We start from the raw sequence: 24,963 nt of genomic DNA on the forward strand, positions 1-24,963 counted from the left end.
CAACACCCTGTGGAGTCTGCTGGTACTGGCCCAACCACCACAGAGCCCCACTGGAGCATGGAGCCAGCCTAGAGAGGGTGTCAGGTGGGAACTGTTTTTTCACTTTATGGCACGGTTTTGCCGATTGGAAAAGAAAAAAGTAAATTTTATACCCCTTAAAGGGTATAAAACATTGGTGAATATTTTAAAGGGCTTTTCAAAACTGAGCCATATTGGAAAAAATCAGCACTTAACCCGGTCCTGTGCAAGCAGGCTCTATACAACATCCAGTTCCCCACAATGTCCATGATGTCAGTTACACGTAGCACTTCTCAAATGGATGCGTTTGACCCAGGTGTTTAGTGATTATAATAACATAAGCAGTTAGTAAATCAGATGTAATGTTGACATAGTTCTGCAAGTATTTCTTAACTACTTTGAATGATAGGGTCCTGAGCAAAACAGTGATGGGTCTCTTGGCACTTTAAATGCAGGACCATGCTCCATGTTTTTCAGAACAGCCTCCTATCATCATTTTTCATTCAACACCATGTTTCTGAAAAACAAGCAAGTAATAACATATATGCTGTCTAAGTAGTTTACATGGATTATCTCATTACATCTTCACAAGAACAGTATGTGGTAGATATTGTAATTATCCCCATTCTACAGATGGAGAAACTGAGACTTAGAGACGTTAAATAACTTGCCCACGGTTACAGTATTACTGAGTAGGAAAGCCAGATTTGAACCCAGTGAGTCTGACTAAAGAGTCCTTGTTACTTAGATTATAATTCCTTATTTTTTTCTACAGTTGAAAAAGTTCAGATGTCCAGGGGCTAAAGAAGTTTCTCAAAACTAAAACACGAAATTTTTGGAGATACACAGTAATTAACCATGAGACACCTTGAGCTTAGACTGAAGGAGCTTTTGCTTAAAGTTTATCTCTACTTTAAAAATAATAATAATCTAAGACATTTCCAATAGGCTGACCAACTGTATTGCATTTTGTAATAAATTATCATTGGACCATATGGTCAGATTTTTATTTTGTGATAGTGCTTTCTAGAAGACATTTCACAGAAAGAAGGAATAGAGTATGCAAACACTGAAGCAATCAGCATTGAACTAATACTTGTTTGTTTTTTTAATATTAGATATTCTGATGATTATTGTGTTAACATTTGGAAATACTTCTGTAAGTTGGAAATTATGGGTATTGTATTTCTGAATATCTAGTGATATAGAAACATTTTACTTCAAATGTTTTATGTGACAGGAAAGTAATCCTTCCAAAAACAGTTGCATGGTACCCAAAATTAAAAATAGAATGGAAGCAATGATGAAGAAGGATTTCTTCTTAAAGATTGGTCTTCAACATGGAAAGAACGACAGCTCCCCAGATATACACAATATCTGTGACAGACTGTAAAACCAAAACGGAAGCCCTTTTAGCTTAATATCTTTCTGTCTTAACCTAAACTTTGTTAACATTTTAAATACTTCAAGAGTTTGAAAACACACAATTTTGTGGAGATGATAGCATTCTAGATCCTTTCTCAATGTCTTTTATTTAAAAGCTTACATAAGATGCATTTTAATAAGATTTGTACATTCCATAATATTCATGAAAATATTAAATATTTGAAAAAAGATTGCTTGGAGAGTTGTTAGTTTTCTGAGGCTTCTTAATGAGAGTATAATGAAATGTATAACAAATCCAAAGGGATAAAAAATATTTCATAAGAGGCTTTCTAGGAAGATTTTCTAATATTTATTTCACTGTGACTCACATTTTTATTGTTTTTCTTAAAGAATATCATTTTGTTTGTCTCTAAAGACTGACTCATCTGCTCTTCAGAAAGAGCATAGATAGGAATGTTGTATCTAACTCTGAGATGGATATTTGAGAAGTCTTAGAAAAGCAAAGCAAAGCATGGCTAGATTAGGGAACCGATTAAAATACTATCATTCCTACTTTCTTTTTTGTGTAATACAGATTTGTTGAGCTGAATATTCTGATGAAGAGGTGATAAGTAAGGATACTTTAAGTAAAAGCTATTATTTAAACAATGATCATGCTTTATCAAAATCTAGTAATACAAAAATTTGTGAGCACACTGGTTATCTCAGAAGGTAGACAATTTAAAATTGATACCAGTAGCCCCAGTAGCAGGATTCAGACTTTTTAACGTGTACAAATTGAAGCAGTCAAGTGGTATAAAATTGCTAAGAATCAAGGATATTTTGGAAAACTTTTAGCTATTGAGTTAAGGACACTCTTAAATCAAAATACTTACCTTTGGGGGAATAATGTGCCATTATGAATAGAAACCGATCAGTCAAAAGTGCAGAGTTTTTGTTTTATTAACAACATTTGCTACGAACAGAGCGTAGGCTGTTAGAAACTAGGAATTATTCTTACAGTTAGTGGACAGCTATGCTTGCTATCCGCATTTTCCCTCTTCCTGTAGCTTCACTAGCGCACTAGAACCCAAGCCCGGAATAGTAGCCACCTCCTTCTGTTCCCCAGTGCCTTTCTTAGTTACCAGGTCCCTGGGATGACCAGGAAGGAAGGAGAGCGTTGGATCTAAAAATGTGACTTGTCCTCTGTCACATAGCTAATTATTGTCAAACCAGGGTTGGAATCAACACTGACTAACTCTAGACCGGTGCTTTTTCCATTTTATCATGCTGCCTTTCGTTATACCAGTGTTTTTCAAGCAATAGAACCCATTTATTTACAAAACAAATTATTTTACATAGAAACTCAGTATATCCAAAGGATAAAAATAAAATGTTCTGTTTGAAGCCAAGGTGGAAAGCATGAAGCCCAGACCATAAGCCTTCTCGTTGCCTCTCTTTTCCTTTTCTCACCAGGCACCTAAAGAAACCTGAGCCTTCACAGTACAGTTTTAATATGCACAACATACCATAGAGTTTTAAAAGTTATCTATGTTTCTGTAATGGTAATTACTTCATTGAATATTTCTCTTATAAACTATTTTCTTTGTCTTAAATCTTCACTGGAGCTCTTTTTTCAGCTCAAGATAACATCTAGCTAAGTGTAGTGAACATCTTATTTCAGGCTCTGAATCCTCCAATCCTAAATGAAAGCCATCTTGAGGAGCTGGAGAGAGGGTTTGAGAAGGACAAGGAGTCTTCCTTTTAGTGAGGGAGATACACTGTTTCTATTTTATCTACCTTGCACCTTGTGCCTGTGCTAAATGAATTTGATAAATGGTATATGCATGGAAGTAGAAGAATATTTTCTCAACTCATTCTCAAAGTTGCTAAATGCTTGCCTGGAATAACATATCTTAAGCACATGGCCCTGCTTACTCACTGCTTGGGAAACACACCACAGTACTTACTTCTATTCCCCAACCTTATACATTTGTTTCTTAAGCTTAGAGATGATCATAACATTGCTGTGCAGTTTTCTGCTGCTTACTTTTAAGTTGAAATCTCATTTTTGTTTCAGATTCTCCTTCTTCTGTGGTTAACAAACAGCTCGGATCCATGTCACTTGACGAGCAACAGGGTGCGTGCAACAGGAGATGCGCTATGCCCATCCATCCATAGTTTTATTGCAATGCATAAACCAAGCTCTCTCTCACTTTTTCAAAGCATTTCATTTTGATTATGGTCTGATAGTCAGTATTTTGTGGGCTGAATTACCTTAGCTGGCATTATGCACAAAGGGCCTCCTTGGCCTATACAGATTATTTTCTGTATAAGCTAATTTCTACCTTTGGCCCTTTATGCCAACTTTGGAATCTCTTCCTATAATAGTATTATAATGGATATAATATCGATCCTTTTTTTAATTCTATCTATCATAAAATTGTGTAGAACTGTGGATGTGAGGTTAGCATATTACCTAGTGGCTAATTTAGAAAAAGTTATTTGAACATAGTAATGTTCTGTATTACTGCATTGCTATAATAATGATACTTGATTTTATGTCTCACTTATCTGGTAGTTAAACTCCTGATAGCTCTAACCTTAAGGAATACAATTATGAATGCAGAGATAAGCTCCAAAGCCACCAATCAGAAGGGAAAATACCTTCGACTTCCCCTTGCACTCTTGAAGTAGGAGAGGTATAGAATCCACCTTGAAGCCTTGAGCGGAGGCTGATGAAGTAGATTTTACAAATATTTTTTAAAAATTAAAAAAGAATAACTTAGCACTGTAGCCGTAAGCTTTAGTTGGCTAAAAGTTTACATATGTAGGATGACTCATTGGTCAACAGTATCGGGGAAATGAAATATTGATGAAGTACCTATTTAGTGTGAAACAGATCTAATTTTAACTGTCTTCTTAGAGAATTATTCAGAAACTAATTTTGAAACAAATTAGAAAACTTATGTACATCTGATCTTACTATTCTTTATAGACCTGAGTTGACAGATACTTGCTATAGATTTTTCTGTTCTTGAGAATGAATGAATGAATTAGTAAATGAATTTGAGAACTAAGAAATTATGTGTGCTTTATCTTTATACATTTATTGTAGAGGTATTATCAGTAAAGAATAATTAAGGTATAAAACAATTATAGCGTTATATTATAATATATTTTACTACTGTTTAAAACTGTTCTCTAATGAAATAATCTGTTTTTGGTAAGGCTATATGCATGTAAATACTACCAGAGGGTTTGTAGCCAAATTCATATTTTATTTAATCTTACAGAATAATTTCCATAGAATTATATTGAATATTTAAGTTGGTAATTAATGTACATATGTTATGGCATATGACAGAAAGAGATGAGAATAAAGGATAACTCCCATATTTTTGCCATCAATGCCTGGGTAAATGATGGTGCCATTTACTAGGGTAAACTAGTTCGGAGGCAGAAATCAAAAGGTTCTTTATTTTTTTGGCCATGTAAAGTATGATATGCCTTTTAGTCATATGAGTAGAGATGTTATATAAAAGGTCAGATATTGCATAGGTTTGGCAGAAGCTGCATGACGATAGACCGTCATCAATGTAGCTTTGCAATAAGTTCTCTGAGCAGAAATGTTCTAATGACAGTATATCCAAATGAATTAAATCCTGAGCTTTTACATGCCTTTTTGTTCAGCAGGATGACATCTTTTAAAGTACTGGGGACTTCTACATTATAGGCTTATATTACCTAAAGATAACCTCTACTATACAAGTTAACAGAAACTTCCCACAACTGTCTTTCTCACCTGGACTAATGCAGTAACCTCTTAACTGGTTTCGTCACATCCACTCAGGCTGTATCTCTTCTCTACCAACAGCCAGAGTGAACTTCTAAAAATGTAAATCTAATCATGTCTTTCATCTGCCTAAAACATTTAAACTGTGCCCATTTGCCCTTAGGCAGTCTAAATCCATACCACTTGGCTTGCAGAACTGTATGTGACCTGGCCCCTTCCCTCACTCACTAAGCTCTTGCCAATTAAGCCTTCTTTCAATTTTTCTAACACTCTAAGCTCGTTTCCCTCTCAAATCTCTTGTATATGGTATTCCCTCTACCAAAAATGCTTTTCCCTTTAGCAACTTCTACTCATCAAAACTCACTTAGATATTACTTTCCCAAAAGTAATATGACATTCTAATCTGAAATAGTTCTCCCCTCTTTTTCTCTTTGTGACCTGCTATATTCCTTAGTTGCATTTGTCAAAATTTGTAATCATATGTTTATTTAAGGGATTGTTTAACTGCCTATCTTTCTCCATATTCTCTAAATGTTTTCATTCACTATAATATATTCAGTGCCTAACATCATATCTGTTTTCATTAAACAGTAAATATTTGTTGAATGAATGAGTAAATCAGTTCTTTAAGCAGTGGGATGCTATAGAAATTATTCCAGTTTGGGAGAAACATGACCAGATTTATGTCTTAGATCATTTTGGCAGCTTTCTAGATGCCTGATTGGAAGGGAATAAAATTGAAAACAGCAAGACGACATAAGAGGCTATTGCAATAGGCCAGGTGAGAGATGATGAGGGGTCCAATCTAAGGTGATAGCAGTGGGAAACGAGAAGAATAGACAGATTTTTTAAAATATTTAAGAGCTGGAATTGATGGGACTTTGATTAGTTATTAAAAATGAGAGAATGATATCCAGGTGTCTTGATAACGGTGATAGATAGTAATACTGAACCAAGATAGGGATTTCAGGAGAAACAGCCGGTTATAGGGGGGAAAAGGTACATGCGATTTTCTTGATATGTTGAGTTTGAAGTACCTTTGGACATCCAAATGGAGAAATATCATAGACAGTTGGATGGAGATATGATATGTTTCTGGAAGTCACCAGAGAAGCCTGAGATGGAGATAAAAATTAGGAATCGTCAATTTACAGATTACAGTTGAAACCACAAGAGTGGATAAAATTGTCTAGGAATAGAGGATAAAGTGAAAAGAGGAAAGTCTATGCTACAGGGAGCAAGCAGAGAAAAGTATCTGGCTAAGGAGACAGGAAAGGAACGGTCAGAGAAATAGGGCAGAAGAATGCCATAACCAAAGTCAGGAGAAAAGAAAAGTTCAAGGCGGAACTGGTCAGTAGTGCATTGTGAAGCAATGAAAGGACAGAGAAATGTTTTTGAATTTGGCACCGTGTGGGTTACTGACTGCTTCGGCACTGCAGTTACATGTGGAGGCAGAAGCCAGATAGCAGTGGTTTGAGGAGGAAGATTTTTTTTAAAAAAGTGGACACATTGGTATGTAGATGACTTTCAATAAGCTCAATTAAGAATGAAAAGGTAGAGAAAAGGTAATGTCTGGGAGGGAGTTATAATTTCAGAACTGAGCATGTTTATAAAATAAGAAAGAATCTTTGTAGAAGAGGTTAAAGGTACAGGGAATAGTTGATGTCCCCAGATAGGCTGTTATTTCAAGTTTTAATCTTTGTCAAGACCCTTGTTCTCTATTTTACCCTGTAGAATGGAAAAAAGTGGTACATTTAATAAGTTTTTTCCTGAATATATCTCTAATGATTATTTTAAGCATATTTTAAATGTCTTTTTCATACTTTTAAAAGACACTAATATATTTTTTAATTGATAATTCTGTTTTATACTTACCTGACAGTATTCATCTTCCAGGTGTCCAGGTGCTTTTAACATGTTGCTTAATTTAATTTCCCATAGTAGTTCATAGGTTTTCTTTCTTTTTTTTTTTTTTTTTTTAGTTTATTTTTTGGCTGTGTTGGGTCTTCGTTGCTGCGTACGGGATTTTCTCTAGTTGCGGTGAGCGGGATCTGCTTTTCGTTTCAGTGCGACGTCTTCTCATGGCGGTGGCCTCTCTTTTGAGGAGCACGGGCTCTAGGCGAGCGGGCTTCAGTAGTTGTGGCTCGCAGGCTCAGTAGTTGTGGCTCGTGGGCTCTAGAGCACAGGCTCAGTAGTTGTGGCGCACAGGCTTAGTTGCTCTGCGGCATGTGGGATCTTCCTGGACCAGGGATAGAACCTGTCCCCTGCATTGGCAGGCGGATTCTTAACCACTGCGCCACCAGGGAAGTCCTAGATTTTCTTTATTTTGAGGGATTACTAGGCTAAAAATGTTACTAATAAAATTTTTAAAATTGTAATTGTTTCATTGAAAAGATTTCTTTAAATAATTATATATACATTATTGAACTGGTTGATTGCAAACAGTGTTTTTGCTTATTTATCTTGAATTTTTTAAAAAAGCACCACACTTTGTCTAATATATTTATTGTAAACCTTAAAGACCATAAATGCAGCTGCCTGGTTGCCTCAATAGATTTTATTTTCTTTTATCAAAATATTTTTTAAAGAAATAAATGATAGGGAAATAAGTGTACAGCATGCACATTGTTTTTATCCTGTGCTAAAATACTTTACACTACTCTCCAAATTTAGGGCTGTGGGTGCACACATTGACAACCCTTCTGTGCTAATTAGAAAGTATTTGAATAAGCACAGTTATATCTGTCATGCATTTTGTTTAGTGTGAATAATATATTTTAATGAGTAGTTTTGATTTTCCTTTTATTTATATCTCTGTTATAACTACTATATTTTAAGGGGGAAAATCCTCTTCTGACATATTTCTCTTGCCTCTTACTAAAACTAACAAATTTTTCCTGTTAAAAATATTTAGGCCAGAAATTCCCCCTTCTTTTATTAACAATAACAACAATAACAAAAGAAACCTATAATCTTAACATTTAATTTTTGAGGGGGTATGAGGAATTAATTTTGCCTGAGTTTTAAATTTTTACCATGACTCTAGCAAGTTGCTTTATATTCATTTTACAGTGATAATCATTAAGTGGAAGTTGATAATACCATTAAGTTTGAAACTTAACACCTATAGGCAATTGTGCATCTGTCAGACACTCATTTTCTACTCTAGATTTAAAGAAATAAAAATGCTAATTTGTAAGCATTAGAAACATAAATGCTAATTATCCATTATTTTATATAAGCAGACTTCTTTTGACATTAATAAAATGTTTACTTACAGAAGGAGACTTGTGGATGATCAGAAAGCAGTGAAACAGATTTTACTAATTCTACTAGGGTAGATTGGGAATGGAAAAACTGGACCTGTCTTGCATTAAGTATTATTTCCTTAAGATTATATACTGTCACCAAGTTGAAATTTTATTTTAATAATATCATCTTGATGATAGTACATCAAGCAGTATTGTAAATTGCCATTAAATGTACTTTGACAACTCTAATTTTTATTAAATAAATATCTAATGATTGAAGACTGCTGTATTAGTGGGAAATATAAGTTCAGTATTCATCACACTGGACTACCTCTGTATATGTCATATTTTAAATTCTAGAAAATAAAGTTTGTGAAATCAGACTTCATTTAGACTTTTTTTTATATTCCTTAGAACTAGTTATCACTTAGTTGCTTAGAATGAAGTAGCTAATCCCCTTTTCCCCAACTACTAGTCTAGATTCTTAAAATTAGTGGTATATTTCATCTTTTGGAAGTTAAGCACTGTTTAATTTTTATTGCATATGCTTACTTGTTCCACTCTCCTGCTAACCAAATCAATATCTATATTTCTAGTTAAATTGTTTTCTAACTCAGAATTGTCTATGATAAAAATAAGTGACATTTATTGAGTTCTTAATATGTAACTGGCACTGTGTTAAGAATTTTGTATGTATTATCTCATTTGTTGTAATTTAATGAGGTGAATACTAATGTAATCCTCATTTTACTGATGAAGAAACTAAGACTTCAAGAAATCTGTAAAGACAAGTGAAATAAGTGGTGGAGCCATATTTGTACATCTGTTTCATTAATTCAACTCATATTAAATGCCTGTTACCTTGTGGCAAATACTGGGCTTGGCACCAGTTTGCATGAATGAATAAAGCTAATGCTCCCTTTGCTTGGAACAGAGTTGATTAATAATAATAATGATAATAATAATAATAATAGAGTTGATTAACCATAATAATAACAACATAGACACTTACATTTTCTTTGTGCCAAACATTACTTGGAGCAATTTTTATATGTTTATTTACTTAATCCTCACCAAAGCCGTATACAGCAGGTACCATTATTATCTCCATTTTCAGATGAGGAAACTGAGGTAAAGAGAGGTTAAGAAACTTGTCCAAGGTCACACACTGTGTGTCTGTGTTAAGAGATGTGATTCAAATCCAAGCAGCCTGGTTCCAGTGTCTGCGATCATAACCACTATCCTTTGCTTCATCTAACAGTAAAGACAGATGATGAAAAAAATAAATACAAGTGTCCTAAGTGTTATAAAAGAGGAAGTAAGGTTCAATCGGGAGCATATGAATGAGTCTTTGTCTCTTCTGGTAGGGGGCCAAATAAGGCATTCCTGAGGATGAGACATTTTAGCTGCAATCTGAAAGATGAGTATGAGTAAGTTAGGTCAAGGAGAGGGAGGAAAGGGGATCATGAATAGCATGTGCAGAGGCTCTGAGATAATCACATTAGAATGACTAGAAGAGTCCCAGTATGGCTGGCGTTTGCTCTGGCTTCAAGAGATAGGTAGAGTCCAGATTGAGAAGGACCTTTTAGACTTTTTTAAGGTTTTAGATTTTAATTTAGGAACAGTAGGAAGCCAATGAAGGATTTAAAATAGGGAACATGGCCAGATCTGGTTTGTTCTGAATAGAGTATGAAAAATTGATTAGAGACTAATAAATCACTTAGGAGGTTCTTCTGGTAATAAGGATTTTGACCTGGTGATAGAAGTAAGGTAGCGATGTGAAGAGATTCATGAAATATTTCAAATGTAGAGTATATGGGATTTGATGAACGAGGCAAAGGATTGAGGAGGAGTCCAGAGTATAAATTGCAGTAACAACTCCAGAATTTCTACATGGGGGTGGTTTAGCAATGGCAGTCTGGTTGGAGGGAGCAGGGTCAGGGTGTGTCTTAAATCTGTTTTTATACAGTAAATGCAATGTTTTGACTTAGATTATACATTTATTTGTGGCGGTTTGGGAACGGTAATAATAGAGACTAGCAGGTGACATTTCTAGGGCTGCAAGGGTAACTCCCAGGTTTTGACTGAGTACAATTGATTGGCTACTTCCTGAAATAGATAACCCTGGAAAAGGAAGAATATATGGGAGAGGATGTATAGAAGGAGGTGGAGATCACAAGCTTAGTTTGAATATGTTGAATTTGAGTTATCTGTGTGAGGCATCCAAGTAGGAAAGTCTGTTGGGCAGTTGATTGTATCGTTGTGGCGTTTAGCAAAGATGGCAGAGCTAGAGAAGTAAATTGGAGAACTTTCTGCATGTAGATGATAATTGAAGGTATGAAAGTAGATGAAATCATCTAGGATGAAAGTAAAAAGTGAGACATCTAAAACATCTCAAAAAAAATCAGAAAACATTCCAGAATTAAATATTTTGCTAGAGGAGAGGTGATAAAGGAGATGGAGAAGTAACAACCACATTGAAAGGTAATAGGTAAAGTAGAACAGTGTGATGTCATGAGATCAAAAGAAGAGAAATTTTCAAGTACAAGAGAGTTGTCTGTTTGCTACTGAGAGGTCAAGTATAAATGGGTTCTAAAAATTCTCCACTAGATTAATCAACACGGCGGTGATCAATCTCATTAGTGAGAGCAGTTTCACCGGGCTGATAGAGGCCAGAGTAGAGTAGGAGAAGATGAAAAGTACTTCTCAATGGAGATGAGAATTAAGAAAAGTAATTCAAAACGATAAGAAGGACAGTAGCTGGAGGGGAAAGTGGTTAAAGAGAGTGTTCTCCTAAGCTGTCTACCTCATTTGTTCATTTTCACCTGGAAGTCACATTTTATCATGTTAAGTAATCTGTTCAATCAGAGTATGACAGACGGGTTTGATTTTTTAATAGAGAATATAGGTGAGGAAACAGTCATAAAAAGAAAAATCTTGGATGAGAATTTTGGCAGGGTTTATGTGCCGCATGAGGTACGCATTTTTACTTATTTTCTTTCTATCTGTTCTCCCTCCAAACTGAAAGTGAACTAGGAATAGAAGACTTTTATGAACAGAGGGGTATAAGACTAACAGTTCTGAAGTACAGGGAAAGAAAGCCTAGGTAGCCTAGGTAAAATGACTACTACATTTCAATCCATAAATTTTAAATATTAGAGGGAAAATGGAACCAGGCACAGTCTGATTCTGTATGTATCCCAACCCCATGTTTAAGTTCAATTCACATTTCTGTGTTATGTCATGAAAAAAGGTATTGGATTAAAGTTATTGTCATTGATTTACAGGTTGAGTTTTGATTGTCAGGAAGAAAATTTGACTAGGATATTATTTCCAAAAGATTACATAGGAGAGATTTCCTAGTAAATATCAGTATTAAAGTTGCACTTTGTTTTTGGCTTTCATAAAATAGTTAATTTCTGTATAAAGTCAGATTGCACTAGTGAGAACACTCAATTTTAGAATAAAAACCTTGCCTCACAGTCACCTATGTGGTGGATAGGAGTTCTCTGTTTAGAATCTACTCCTAGAAACAGTTTCTGCACTTTGAATCAGAATATGCTTCCTTATACAAATGATTGGAAGACCTGGATATCCAGTAGTCTGAGGTATGCAGAAAAGTGACAGGTTCCTGACCTATAAAATTGGAAATTTTGCATTGGCCTAGAAATGATACTTGAGAAATTTGCCTTTTCTTCTATGTATGCCAAGCAAGTTGGGGTGCAAAATTTGGGGAGATAGTTGAGCTTTATCATTGCTATGTCAGTATTTTTTCAGAGGATTTCATCATATATTTTGTTTCCTTTTAGATTGATTTTTATTTTAAACATTTGGCAAAATAGAAGGAAAAATATTGACAAGTTCATTGTGCAATAGAAAATCCCTGAGGCAAAGAATATATTATTTCTGTATGATCCACAGGATATCTAAGCTACTGTAGGTGATTAATGGATGATTGTACAGTTAGAATAGTGACCCAGCAGCAGAGGAAATGTTGGGCATAGTGGTTCTAAACAAATTATTGTGGCCATATGCTACTTAATTATCATTTTGATAACTTTGTTTAAATTTACACATAGGATGGGTCTCCAGGGATATCCTAGCTAAAAGACCAAACATCCATATCAATATTTAGATGATATACAAACCTAGTTACCAAGATAGCATATTTTATACTACTTTTAGCATGTTTTTTTAGAACCACAAATGATTAATTTCATAGTTGAAATGCACAGATTGAATGGTTTGAAAACATGTGTATTAACCAAAAAAAAAGAAGCTTATTTGTGGTTCTTATTGTGAATCAAAGCTTGAAAGATACCTAATTAAAGTTCAAAGAAGTTGCTTTCAAATTGTATTCCAGCCCATTCTGAGATTTTTTTCTGAGCCAATGCATTAATCTGAAAGGGCTCTTTCGGGAAAGGATCTCTTAAATTTGCTTCCCAGAATCTCATGTTACTGTCTATTCACTTCTAACTCCAAAAAATGAAGTCTTTTACAGTATATTGTCTTGATTATTATGTGGTTATGACTGTGCTTGCTAAAGCATGTATTCTAATGGATGGTCGTTTGCCTGGATAGAGACCGCTCTAAGCTACTAACATCATCAGTTGTTTTTAATAATTAAACTACAAAGCAATATATATGGCCATCTTAGCAGTGTTGAACAAGTTAAAAGTGATTATTTTCCCCCCACTACACTGTCCTTGTGCTGAGTGCACCACAATTAATTTTATTCTCCTATAATGTTTTTAGAGTGAGAAGAAATAGTTCAGTCTCTCAGTGCCCTGGAAAAGATACAGCGTAATTTTCCAATACTCTGATACCAAAGTGACAGTTTGGACTACCAGAACTTTTATCAGTTAAAGTTGCTGATATGAATTATACATCACTTCTGAGAAATAACAATACCAGCAGTTGATATTTCTTAATTAACATATTTATTTAAGGAATCTTATTTTCTACTTAGTATTCAGATTATTTCCAAGACAGTATAGTAAGTAGGAACTTCATATAGAAAGAAACTTAGGCTACTAGAGAAAAAGAATCTAGCTCATTATCATCAGTTTCATCATCTATAAAATGGAGATTAAAATATGTGCTACAGAGATTTAACAAAGGATACATCTATATCCTGGGACATAGTAATGTTCAAGAAATTTTAGTTACTGTTATGATGGTGCGTTCTACATAAAGTCATTGGGTTTGGTGAAGTTCTAAACCCTAAGGCTGTTAAATTAAAATCTCTACTTGTTAAGCAAAATATTTCAGTAATATTAATATATTTCTGTGCATGTAAGGCTTTGAATAATACAGTTTTTAGAATGTGTTTGCTAATCCAACTTTAAACACACAGCAAGTTATGGAAAATTAAAATGGTTACAAATATTTCTTCAAATAAAGTAATAATAAAATTTATTTTTTAGTCCTTTAAAGTAGATTTTTTATAGACCTTTTTAGCTTAAAATATGCACTTTATCAGAAACAATTTGTTAATTAATTTACTAGTAAACCAGTGATCTACATTTCCGAGAAAATTCAATTCGATAGGTTGTATATGGTCAAGAAGAGGAGTATTAAACTAGCAAGAGTAGAATGGAACAAGGCTAGGAAATGGATTTTTAAACCTCAGATATATACTTCCATTAATGCCTCAGTTGAAGAAACCACGTTCTGCACTGCGTAGTGTTTCTGCCAGAGACATTATTTATATGCAGTCTACAAGGAGATAACTAGACTAGGGGTCTGAAGTATTTGTAGCTAACAGAAATAATGTGATGGGCCAATTTTACTCCGGGCTGATGACTTCATTGACAACTTAAATGAACAAATTCTGTCAACTATAGTCATAAATTAAATGAGTACTACTGTGTTTTACATGATTTTTACTATATTCCAGAGAGATTAAATAATAACTTGGTAGTAGATAACCTCGGAAGAAGGTTTGAATTAACATTGATCATCTCAGGAAGCTTCTTGCTTTTGGAGGTTGGGGGTGCTCTTGGAGGCTGGTAGATATTTTCTACACCATTTTGACCTCTTAACGGCTAGCTATTTGTCTACTATATTCCTTTAGTCATAGCATGCAAATATCTATAGCTGCCTCTAATTTTACTCAAAAAGGAAGTTTTGATACAGCATTTAAATGGCTTCTATTTTTAAATTTTTATTGGAGTATAGTTGATTTACAGTGTTGTGTTTGTTAGTTTCAGGTGTTAAATGGCTTCTTAAAACTTATGCTCCCATAACCAAGGTAGATCTATGAAATTTAACCCTACAATTTTCTCACACCTGCTTTTTTTTTCCCCTATTTCTTCTCTACTTTAAAAGAAAAATAATAACAAAGCACTTTACAAAATGTTGTGAGAGATAATGAAAGAAGTAGCCCCAGTTCTACCTCTTAGTTTCCTTGATCATTCATTCAGTCTTTCAGCTATCTTCACCAATTCCAGATCCCTAAGGATGACTGTGGTTTTGGCAGCAGTGGGACAGAAATTTTAGCAACATAACTAAAGAATAAGGGAAAACTATATGTGGACAAATGACTAACAGCAAATTTTTCAAAGATTGTCAAGGATAGGACAGATATTTTAAAAGTCCTGTTCAGGAACTCCCTGGTGGTCCAGTGGTTAGGACTCTGGCATTCATTGCCGAGGGATCAGGTTCAATCCCTGGTTGGGGAACTAAGATCCCACAAATCATGCGGCGCGGCCAAAGAAAAAAAAATCCCGTTCTTGATAATTTTATGTAAGTTAAAGGTATGTTAATTCAGTTATTTTATCAGAATGCCATTTAGTAAAATACCTCCTCTAAAACATTGAATGTAATATCGAATCTTTGAAAGTCGTAATGGATTGTTAACTTTTTTTCCAGCAGCTGTTTATATCAAGGACATAATCATAACAAAAGTAGTACAGAAACAAAGTGAATTTATAATTTGGTAGGCCAGCTTTATAATTGATTCATACTTTTATTTTCAAATAGCAATTAATGTTACAGGAGAGGATTTCTCAGGAGTTAGAAGTGAAGAAGACACAAGAATTGATAATCCTGAGTTTTATCAGCTTGGCTTCTCATCTCTTGGGGAGAATCCTTTTTCCTTTCTGCTACAGTTCTGTATTTTTAAGTCTTGTTAATTGTCCTCTCACAGGATAAAAGCTAGAGCAGAGTTTCTATCAGATTCTCTTTTAGGAAGTGCTCCACCGTCTTCAAGAGGAATGCAAAAAGATATGTCCTTCATTGCAGTATAAACCAAAAATCCTAAGTAATTTTGATTTCATTAAGTTTTTAATGCTTTTGTTAATACTGTTTTCAAGACAGAAAGCTTATTTTTAGTACTGTTATATCAAGTCCTTGAACTTGTATCGAGAAAACAATTATGACACAGAAGAGTTTCCTTTCTGCAAGCGACTGGCAGAAATGTTACATGTTTGATTATATAGCAGTTTTTATTGCTTATACATTTTAATGTTCCCCCAAGCTGTTATTCATCATAAAAAGAAAAAAAATCTAAAGCCCTATTCAAATTTGTCTTCGAATATCCATGTACTCCTTTTGGGGGGGAGGGGAGAGGTGACTTCAAAGTGGTTTGTATCCATTTCTGTAGCGTTTCTTGATTCTTATTTACCATTTTACAAAGATTTTGTATGTTGAGGTGGATGTATATTATGATTATCACCTATAGACTCTGCAGGTGGAATTGCCTTTCCATAATTTAGAAAACAAATTTCTTGCAAGATTAGTCAGGAGAAGAGGATGGAATTATACCAAAACGTACGATCTTATAACATAGAGTTTTAGAAAATAACAGAGCACAATAAATTTTCTTCTCCCGCCTCCTTCCCAAGAGTGTACAGGCTGTAATCCCTCCCTAGATTGTAAGTCTATGAATTTGAAAGAACAGAAAGAATTTGATAGCATTTAATTGCAGCAAAGTTTTTACTAAACAACTTCTTTTGGAGCCCTTGCATCTTACTTCTCAGTGTTTCTGAAGGAGCCAATGATAGTTATTCTTGATGCTCTAGCAACTGAAGAAAAAGATCCTGAGCGTTCCATTAAATAAAAGTACCAAGTTTATAAAGTATGTCATTGCATGTTAATATTCTTTGATTCCCTAAAAACTAAATATGGTTCTCAAATGTGTGTGATTTTCATCTGAATCAAAGGGAGTCATGTACACAAAGCTAGAAAATGATGCAGTGCCACTTTTGAAATATAGAGTGTTTCTATAACACTTGCTTTGAACTTTAAGTGAGAACCATAATAGATGTGAGAAAGAGTTATGACAAGGACAACCTAATTTAAGTTTTATAAATTTTAGGAAATGTCATCTTTTTATTGGTTTCAGAGAATTTTTTCAAATGTTTTAAACACAATTTTCAGATAACAATAATGAAAAGCTGAGCCCCAAACCAGGGACAGGTGAACCAGTTTTAAGTTTGCACTACAGCACAGAAGGAACAACTACAAGCACAATAAAACTGAACTTTACAGATGAATGGTAAGTTAATATTTTTGTGAAGATGTTCTTAGCCATTTTGTAGGATTGTATTAGATATTATTTTTAGCACCTCATCATCTTTGTTTTGCAATAATACATTGGTTCTCAAACTTTAGTGTTCTTCAGGATCACTTGGAGAGCTTGTTAAAACAATTACTAGACCCCACTCTCAGAGTCTGAGATGGAGTCAGAGAATTTGCATTTCTAAAAACTTCCCAGGTGATACTAATATTGCTGGTCCTGGGATATTTCTTCTGATAGAAAATGCAAAAGATAAAAATAATCAATCACCAATAGACCACTAGTGCAAAAATTAATAAACCTAACGTTTTGGAGCTTTTTGCAGTCTTGGTCCTATGTAAAAGGTATGTGTATGTGTATATAAACATATATTTTTGGTTTGAGTTTTAAAACATGATTTTAATCATACCTAATATATTCAGTTCTCCCCTACATTTATTTGAGTTAACTTTATAGTAAATATTCCCACAATACTACTTAGTTTTCATAAGTATTATTTTATCAGCTGTATAATAGATTCCATCAAGTGGATGTACCATAGTTTTACTTAACCATTTCCCTTTAATTAGGCAGTGAATTTATTTGTTTATTTTTACCAAATAAAAGTATAATGAATATCTTTGTTTACAAGCTTTTTCCTACCTTTAAGGTTATTGATTTGGGATATTTTTCCAGAAATAAACTATATCTAGATTGAAACATATTACAAAATTATTTTCAAAAGGATAATCTGTTATTACATTTCTCCCAGCAGCATATGAAAGTACATGTTTTGCTGTCTCCAGGCCAATGTTCAATATCAATATATTCATTTATTTGTAACATATATTTGATTTTTAAATAATTTTTATTTTTATTTAATTTATTACTGGTGAGTTTGAACTTTATTTAATAGTTGTATAGATTCTTTTAAATGACATTTCTGATTATATTTATTGCTCATTTAATCTAGTTAAATCTTACATTAAAAAAAAAATCTAGTTATGTGAGCTTCTTAAATTCTTTGCCACTGTCTCATTGCATTTTGTGTGAGAGAGACAGCACCCAAAATTTTGTATTTGAATTTATTACTATTATTATATAAATTAATATATAGATAATACAATCTTTCTTAATATATAATTAATTATATATTAATATAATTATATGTGACTAATACAGGGTGATTATATTAATCATTTAATACCCAATATATTAATTATCCTATATAATTAATATATTATTATATTAACATATTTAATTGTATATTATTATATATTATGTTAGTATAATATATAATATTGCTTATAAATAATATATAATATAGTTATATATTGTTTATTAATATATAATTAATTATATGTTGATATATGATATTTATTCCAATTCACTGGTTTCATTTGTGTTTCTGTGTGTTTTTAAATATTAAACTCTTTGATTAAATAAGATTTTCGCATATTATTGAATACCTTTCTACATCCCAAAGACTGTTCTAGACACTGGGAATGCATCAGTGAAAAAAATAGACAAAAAAATCTCTGCCCTATTGGAGCTTACCTTCTAGGTATGGGAGGCAGACAATAAACATAATAAGTGAATTGTATAGTATGTTAGATGGTATTAAGTGCTGTGAAAGAAAATAAGACAGGTAAAGATGTTTGGGAGACCTAGGGAAAGGGTAGGCATCATTGAGAAGATGACATTTGGACAATTTGAAGGGTAAGAAGGAGTGAGCCATGCACATATCTGGGGAAAGAGCATTCTAGGCAGAGAGAAAGCCAGTACAATGCCTCTGAAGCAGGAGCAGTCTTAGTATGTTCAAGGATCTTTTAAAAAAACCCAATGTAGCTGGAGTAGAGTGACCAGAGGAGAGAGTAGTAACAGATAAGGTCAGCCAGGTAAGTGAGAAGGGTCTTTAAAAGGATAAAGGATATCTCTGGTTGCTGTGTAGAGAATAGGCCTTAGGTAGAAGCTGGGAGACCAGTTAAAAGGCTTTGGCAGTAAGCAAGGTGAGAGGTAGTGGTGTCTTGGACCAGGATAGGAGCAGTGGAGGTAGTAAGAAGAGATTGGATTCTAGATATGTATTTGAAGGTACAGTTAATAGAATTTCTTTATGAACTCTAGTGTTTGACCTCAACTTTTAAAAATAATGATATCTATGGCCCTTTTTCTTAGTACATGATTTAAGATCACAGAAGATTGTCATAGTTATTCTTAAGTCTTTTCTATTCTCATGTTTCTGTACAGAAGGGACTGATATCTTACAAACAATCTCATCTGAACATTTTTTAACCAAACATCTTTAGTCCCACTCTTCTTTTGAATGCTACTTTTCCTTCTTTAAAAACTGACCATGAATTATATTCTCTTATTTCTTTATCAAAAAGGTAATTAGCTTTTTTCTGATTATGAAAGTATTCTGTATTCATTGTAAAAAAAAAAATTTCAAAAGAGTATGCAGTCTTTTTCATCTATGCCAGCACAGTGTCTTGCTTTTATTTTAGTTTCTTTGATCCAGATAAGGCAATAGAGCACACTGACCAAGAGCTTGGGCTCTGAACCTGACTAGCTGTTGAACCTCTCTAAATATCAGTTTTCTCATCTGAAAAAGGGCATATTTAATAGAACCTACTTCAGACTTTGTTGGGAAGATTTAATGAGAACATGCAGAAAAAGTACATAGCACGTAGCACGTTGACTAGCACGTGATAGGCTTTAAATAATTGTTAGCTACAATTGTCATCTTTAATAAATTGCCTTTCAGATCCTTTGCCCAGTTTTTTACTGTGGTGTTTATCTTTTTCTTATTGATTTATGAGAGCTATATATTATAGAATTAAGTGAGGATAATATCATTTGTCTTTCATTTGTTGCAGATATTTTCCCCAGTTTGTTGTTTGTCTTTCAGTTTACTTATGGTAGTTTCGCTTTATGGTTTCAGCCTGTGAGCTAATACTCCTTGTCCTTCCCAGGATTAGGGGAAAAGTTTCTTCTTGTTTTCCTCTTATAGTTCTGTGATTTTATATCAAAAATATGTTTAATCCTTTTACAATTTATTTTACCATAAAGTATGATGTAGAGCTTATAGCTCAATTTTTCTACATGGCTTTTCCTTTGTCCCAGTACCATTTATTGAGCAATCTAGTCATTTATCTGTGATTTAAAATGCCATATTAACACATGCTAAATGTATTTACTTGATTACTTTGTCTTTTCCACTAATGGCTCTGTATTCCTACATCAATGCCATAATGTTTTAATTATCATAACTATTCTACACTGAGCATTTTATTTAAGCCTGTATCATAGCTTTCTCAATGGAAAAAAAAAAAAGATTTGTATATCACATTGGCTTCTCTTTACCAAAATTGCTATGCATTTCTTTCTGGCTAAAAAGAAATACATGTTCATTGCAAAAAAATCAGAATCTAGAGAGAAATTGAAAAAAGAATCACTTACAGTAATCCTACTGAGATGACATTTAACATTGGTGAATATCCTTTCTGACATTTTTCTCTGCTCATATACCCATGTAGATATACATTTTTCTTAAAACTATATTATATATGGATGCCCTTTTAAAAAAATCAAATTGACTTCTGCAATTAGCCTAAAAAGGTTTTTATAAAATTTTGACAAAAGTTCCATGATAATTTGCATTGTTTATTGAGTCACTGCTGTTTGTCTATAATTAACGTTTTTTAAGTTACTGTAGCTGTTCAGTTTCTTTTTCTTGTTCACATCTATACTAAATTTAAGAAATTGTTGCATTTCTGTGAATTTAATTTTAATCTTAGTCAGATTGTTATACATTTTCCTCTATTTTCCTTCTCACTCAATCCCCCTTCTTACACATATGTCATGATTTGTCACAGAATGTTCATTGAAAATTATTTATTTAAATTGGTCTGGTATTCTGCTCTAGCTAAAAATTCTAACAGAATTAGGATCATCATCAGGTAGGTATTAAAACTAAAACAGAAAACATTATCCTTTTACAAAACCGTGGTGCTCAATCACTTGCCATATTTGAACAACAATCTAGAACTGGCAGTGGTCCAGTGGTCCAGAGGGCAGTTCAAAGACCAAAGAAATTTCCAGGCCTCTTTTCAAGTATTAATTTAAAAGTAGCCTAGAACAACAAAGTCTAAAAGGGCCTATGATCACAGTCTGTAAAATCATTAAGAATTTGAATGTGGTGAACCATCTGTAGTGAGAACAAGAAGAGAGATTATATAATTAAGTTAAAATTCAATAGAGAGACTTGTAAAAATATATATCAGGTCGTAGAAGCATCAAACCAGTGAAGAAGCGGTCCTTTCATATTTTTAAATCTCTTTTTAAATATTAAAGTAGATTAGAATAATCACCTAGACTTTTTAAAGTGATGTTTTTCAAGTACTATTAAAATAATAAATCCTGTATTTTATTTGTAGTCAAGTTTTTTGATCAACTCTCTAGTTGTAAAATATAAAAATTATCCTAAAAGTTCATGTTTATTAACTTCTTGGTGGGATCACTTATCTTGTCTTGATGGTAGGAGCAGTACTGCCTCAAGTTCTAGAGGAAATGGGAGCCACTGCAAATCTGAGGATCAGGAGGAATCCTTGGTCCCACAGAGCTCCACGCAACCATTAGAAGGAGAGAATGAAGCAAGTAAGGTGTTAATTTTGTTTTTGGCATGACAAAACCCAGTGTTGGATGTTTACCTATTTTTCTGATACCTCAGTGCTACAGTTTTGTTTCTTGTTTTTAATCAATTACTTTTGCCGTAATAGTCCAGTTACTGCTGTTGATAAACAAATAACAAATGCAAAAGGTAAGGACCTTAAGCATTTAAGATGGGGCATCACAGTAAAGCACAGTTCCCCTCTGTGGACACAGTGGCCAAGATAGATGGTCATCGTACTGACAGTATGTTAGATATAAATGTTGGTTTGAATTATCTTTACCATTTTTATACCTAGCAGTGAAATACAGAGTACCTATCATGGTTTTTTCAAAGAGTATAGGTGGTTTATGGAGGGAAAAAAGGGATAAAATTTAAACAGGTTATGAGTAAATCCTGTTTCATACAAGAAGTGCCATTTAGAGTATGTTTTTAGAACCCTTTCCTAGAATATTTTTATGTGATCATCAGATGAAATTTAGGGGTTAGTGTAGCCTAGGACAGAGTAGATTTTCAGTACATACTTGATAAATGAAGGAATAAATGAATTGTTTTTCATTAAATGAATACATACCTCAGTATAACAGAGCTAACAAGAATAAAAATATGTATAAGATGACTGTCTGGTAAGCAAATGTCCAATTAGGAACAAAAAAGACTGATCCTTCATGGGTCTTGGAATTAAATCTAGAAATAAGTATTTTCAATGGCCAAACAGAATTTATGGTGGGGCTAACTTTACTGTTTGTTCATGATAGTTCAAATTAGACCAAATGCATGACAAAAGGGCAGAAAAATACTCAGTTTTAAGTTTAGATTCTCTGAAGTTTAGAGGAAAAAAAAGCAAGATTGAGGAATGTCAGTTGTGAGGGATAATCTAAAGCAGAGATTCTTCACATAGAGTTCATGAAGGTCCACACACAGGCTTTAGGAAGAGGCAGTGGGCAGAATTGCACATCTCTTCCTGATAGCGTTTTACAGTTTTGTGGGTACATACATAGTATTTGCATTACACTGGCAGGGCGAGGTTTTATCTGAGTGTCAAAAGTTTCTACGACCCAAAAAGGGTTAAGAACTACTTATATATAGGAAAGCTGGAGTATTAAATTGGTGTTTATTTTTCTAAAAAAAAACTAGGATTTAATGATAATTTGGTTTAATTCCCAGAAGCTCCTGAAGAATCATCAGAGGATGTGACAACACTTCAGGAAGGTACGTCTGCAGAAAGCACAGTTCAGAACAGTATAGGTATAGGTGAGTTGTCTTGTTCTTTTTAGATAATTCCTTCATATAGGAAAATAAGAAGCCTTAATCTGTATTAGTCTCTCCAGAGTTAGAGACCATTTCCAAATAGATGTGTTGTGGAATTTTGTCCTTCATATAGAGGGATTAGACTTTATATTAGAAATTGTCTGTGTCAGCTCTGAAGTTAGATTAAATAATTAGTGTTGCCAACATGACCAATTGTTACTACTTATTTTCTGACAGCACAATCAGATAAGTTTACTTTTGAGCCATTGGATTCCGGTTCAGGAGAAAGGAATGACTTCAATCTTGATAGCCCTTGTGGGGTTCCAGAAGAATCCACTTTGTCTGAAAAAGGCAAGGAACCAGGAACTTCAGATCAAACTAGCACTGAAAGTGCCACCAGTCAGAGTACCAGCAATCCCGAACCTCCATCACAACCAGAAGCCATTGGGCCTTTGGCTCACGAGGAAACATTGGCCAGGGACTCTGCTCTCCAGGACACAGATGACAGTGATGACGACCCAGTGCTGATCCCAGGTGCGAGGTATCGAGCAGGACCTGGTGATAGGTTGGTAAATTTTTAATTAACATGAACTATAAAGAGTATAATTCACAAGCCTTTGTTTGAAGTCACATAAAGGAGTTTCTCCATTTTTGACAGTTACTTCCTCTAAGGGTGTCTCAGTCATATAAACTCATAGAATTTTCTAAATTATAAATGATTTCATACATTACATTCTTTGAGCAAACTGTGCACTAAGAGGAGAATAAAATGTCTCATTGCTCTGTATCTTCAGCACTAAGGCTTGGTCCTCAATTTACAGATCAAGAGAAAGGAATGTTGAGAATGACCAACAGGTTATTTATGAAGTTAGGGTTATATTTAGTTGTCAGATTGCCCTGTAGACACCCTGGCCTTTATCAGTTTTTGGGTTTTTTTAATGTTCAGTTTTTCTGCTTTTCTCTTGACCCTGGATTAAGGTAGTGTGATAAAGTTCTCTTTTTGAGAACAGTATGTTTTCTCTGACTTCTACTAAACTTAGTAACTCAATTTCAAAAATGAAAAATCACACCAAGTAACAAATATTATAACTACAGTAAAGAATTAAATTGCTAATATGTTCATATACTTTTTCCATTTTTCATATTATGTGTTCATAAGGATATATTTTATTTTTTTAGTAGATAAAGTAAATCTTTTAAAGTATATTGCATTCCATACTTTTCTAAAACTATTTCTATAATCAGTGCCATCATATCTCATTGTAAGTTCTGTCTTCTTCCAGAGAATAAAATTTTATCTTTAAAATCCTAGCTTACCCAAGCATGAAGAACCCATTTCACATACTTTTATGCTCAATGTTCTGCTTTTTATAAAATATTCTGACATTTCTGTCAAGTGAAAAGATTAATTTCCCATTAATATATGGCAATGTTATATAATGATTAAGAGCATAATGACTTATATTCTGGTTTTACCATTTACTAGCTGCTTCATCATTCAAATTACTTAATGTCTCTTTAAGGTTCAGTTTCCTTATCTATAAAATGGGGTTATGATTGTCTAGAATTGTTGTCAAAATTTAGAAAAAAATCAATCAGTCCAAGGACTTGTCTCAAATTGAAAGCACTGAATAAATGACAGGTGTATTAAACAACCAAGATATTCTGTGTAGCTACTTAGACTTTAAAAAGCAATTACAATAAGAATGGCTACAGGGATAAAGACTAAAAGAGGACAAGCAAAATTCCTGAACATTGTAGCTTGCAGTTCAGTGAAACTGCCTTTTCTTAACTATGAAGATAGATATGTATCTTCCTTTAGTCATATTGGTCAACGTGTTTACTTTGCAATGACCCTGTTTTTAAATGTAGAGGAAGTAATCTTTGCTTATATTTGTATTTAGAGACTAATCAAACATCTTCTGTTTACCTGCCACACATTAGTCTTCAAATTCTTAGTATATGTTTTAGACAAGTAAAACTTAGTTTCATTTCTTTCCATACCCAGAGGGAGTCCCTTACAATATTATTACCGCTTGATGTAGGCAGATAAGGTTGGCAGGCATAGCACAATTTGAAAATCAAGTTGATGGTTTCTGAAACCCCGGGTGGA

At 33.6% G+C, this 24,963-nt stretch overlaps 1 protein-coding gene across 10 annotated transcripts in view; it reads left to right on the plus strand.

The window, feature by feature from the left end:
• Positions 1 to 24,963, plus strand: part of DCAF6 (DDB1 and CUL4 associated factor 6) — a 162,891-nt gene that overhangs the window by 96,886 nt on the left and 41,042 nt on the right. For 4 of the 10 annotated variants that reach the window (XM_036852880.1, XM_036852905.1, XM_036852887.1 and 1 more), the window contains 5 exons: positions 3,464 to 3,523; positions 16,813 to 16,930; positions 21,471 to 21,586; positions 22,767 to 22,853; positions 23,088 to 23,415. In XM_036852880.1, the coding sequence (XP_036708775.1) occupies positions 3,464 to 3,523; positions 16,813 to 16,930; positions 21,471 to 21,586; positions 22,767 to 22,853; positions 23,088 to 23,415 (709 nt within the window). The remainder of the gene's footprint in view (positions 1 to 3,463; positions 3,524 to 16,812; positions 16,931 to 21,470; positions 21,587 to 22,766; positions 22,854 to 23,087; positions 23,416 to 24,963) is intronic. The other 6 variants (XM_036852894.1, XM_036852926.1, XM_036852944.1 and 3 more) reach the window with 3 other exon arrangements.

Source organism: Balaenoptera musculus, chromosome 1 (genome assembly GCF_009873245.2).
Source record: "Balaenoptera musculus isolate JJ_BM4_2016_0621 chromosome 1, mBalMus1.pri.v3, whole genome shotgun sequence".
In the NCBI taxonomy this organism is placed as follows: domain Eukaryota; kingdom Metazoa; phylum Chordata; class Mammalia; order Artiodactyla; family Balaenopteridae; genus Balaenoptera; species Balaenoptera musculus.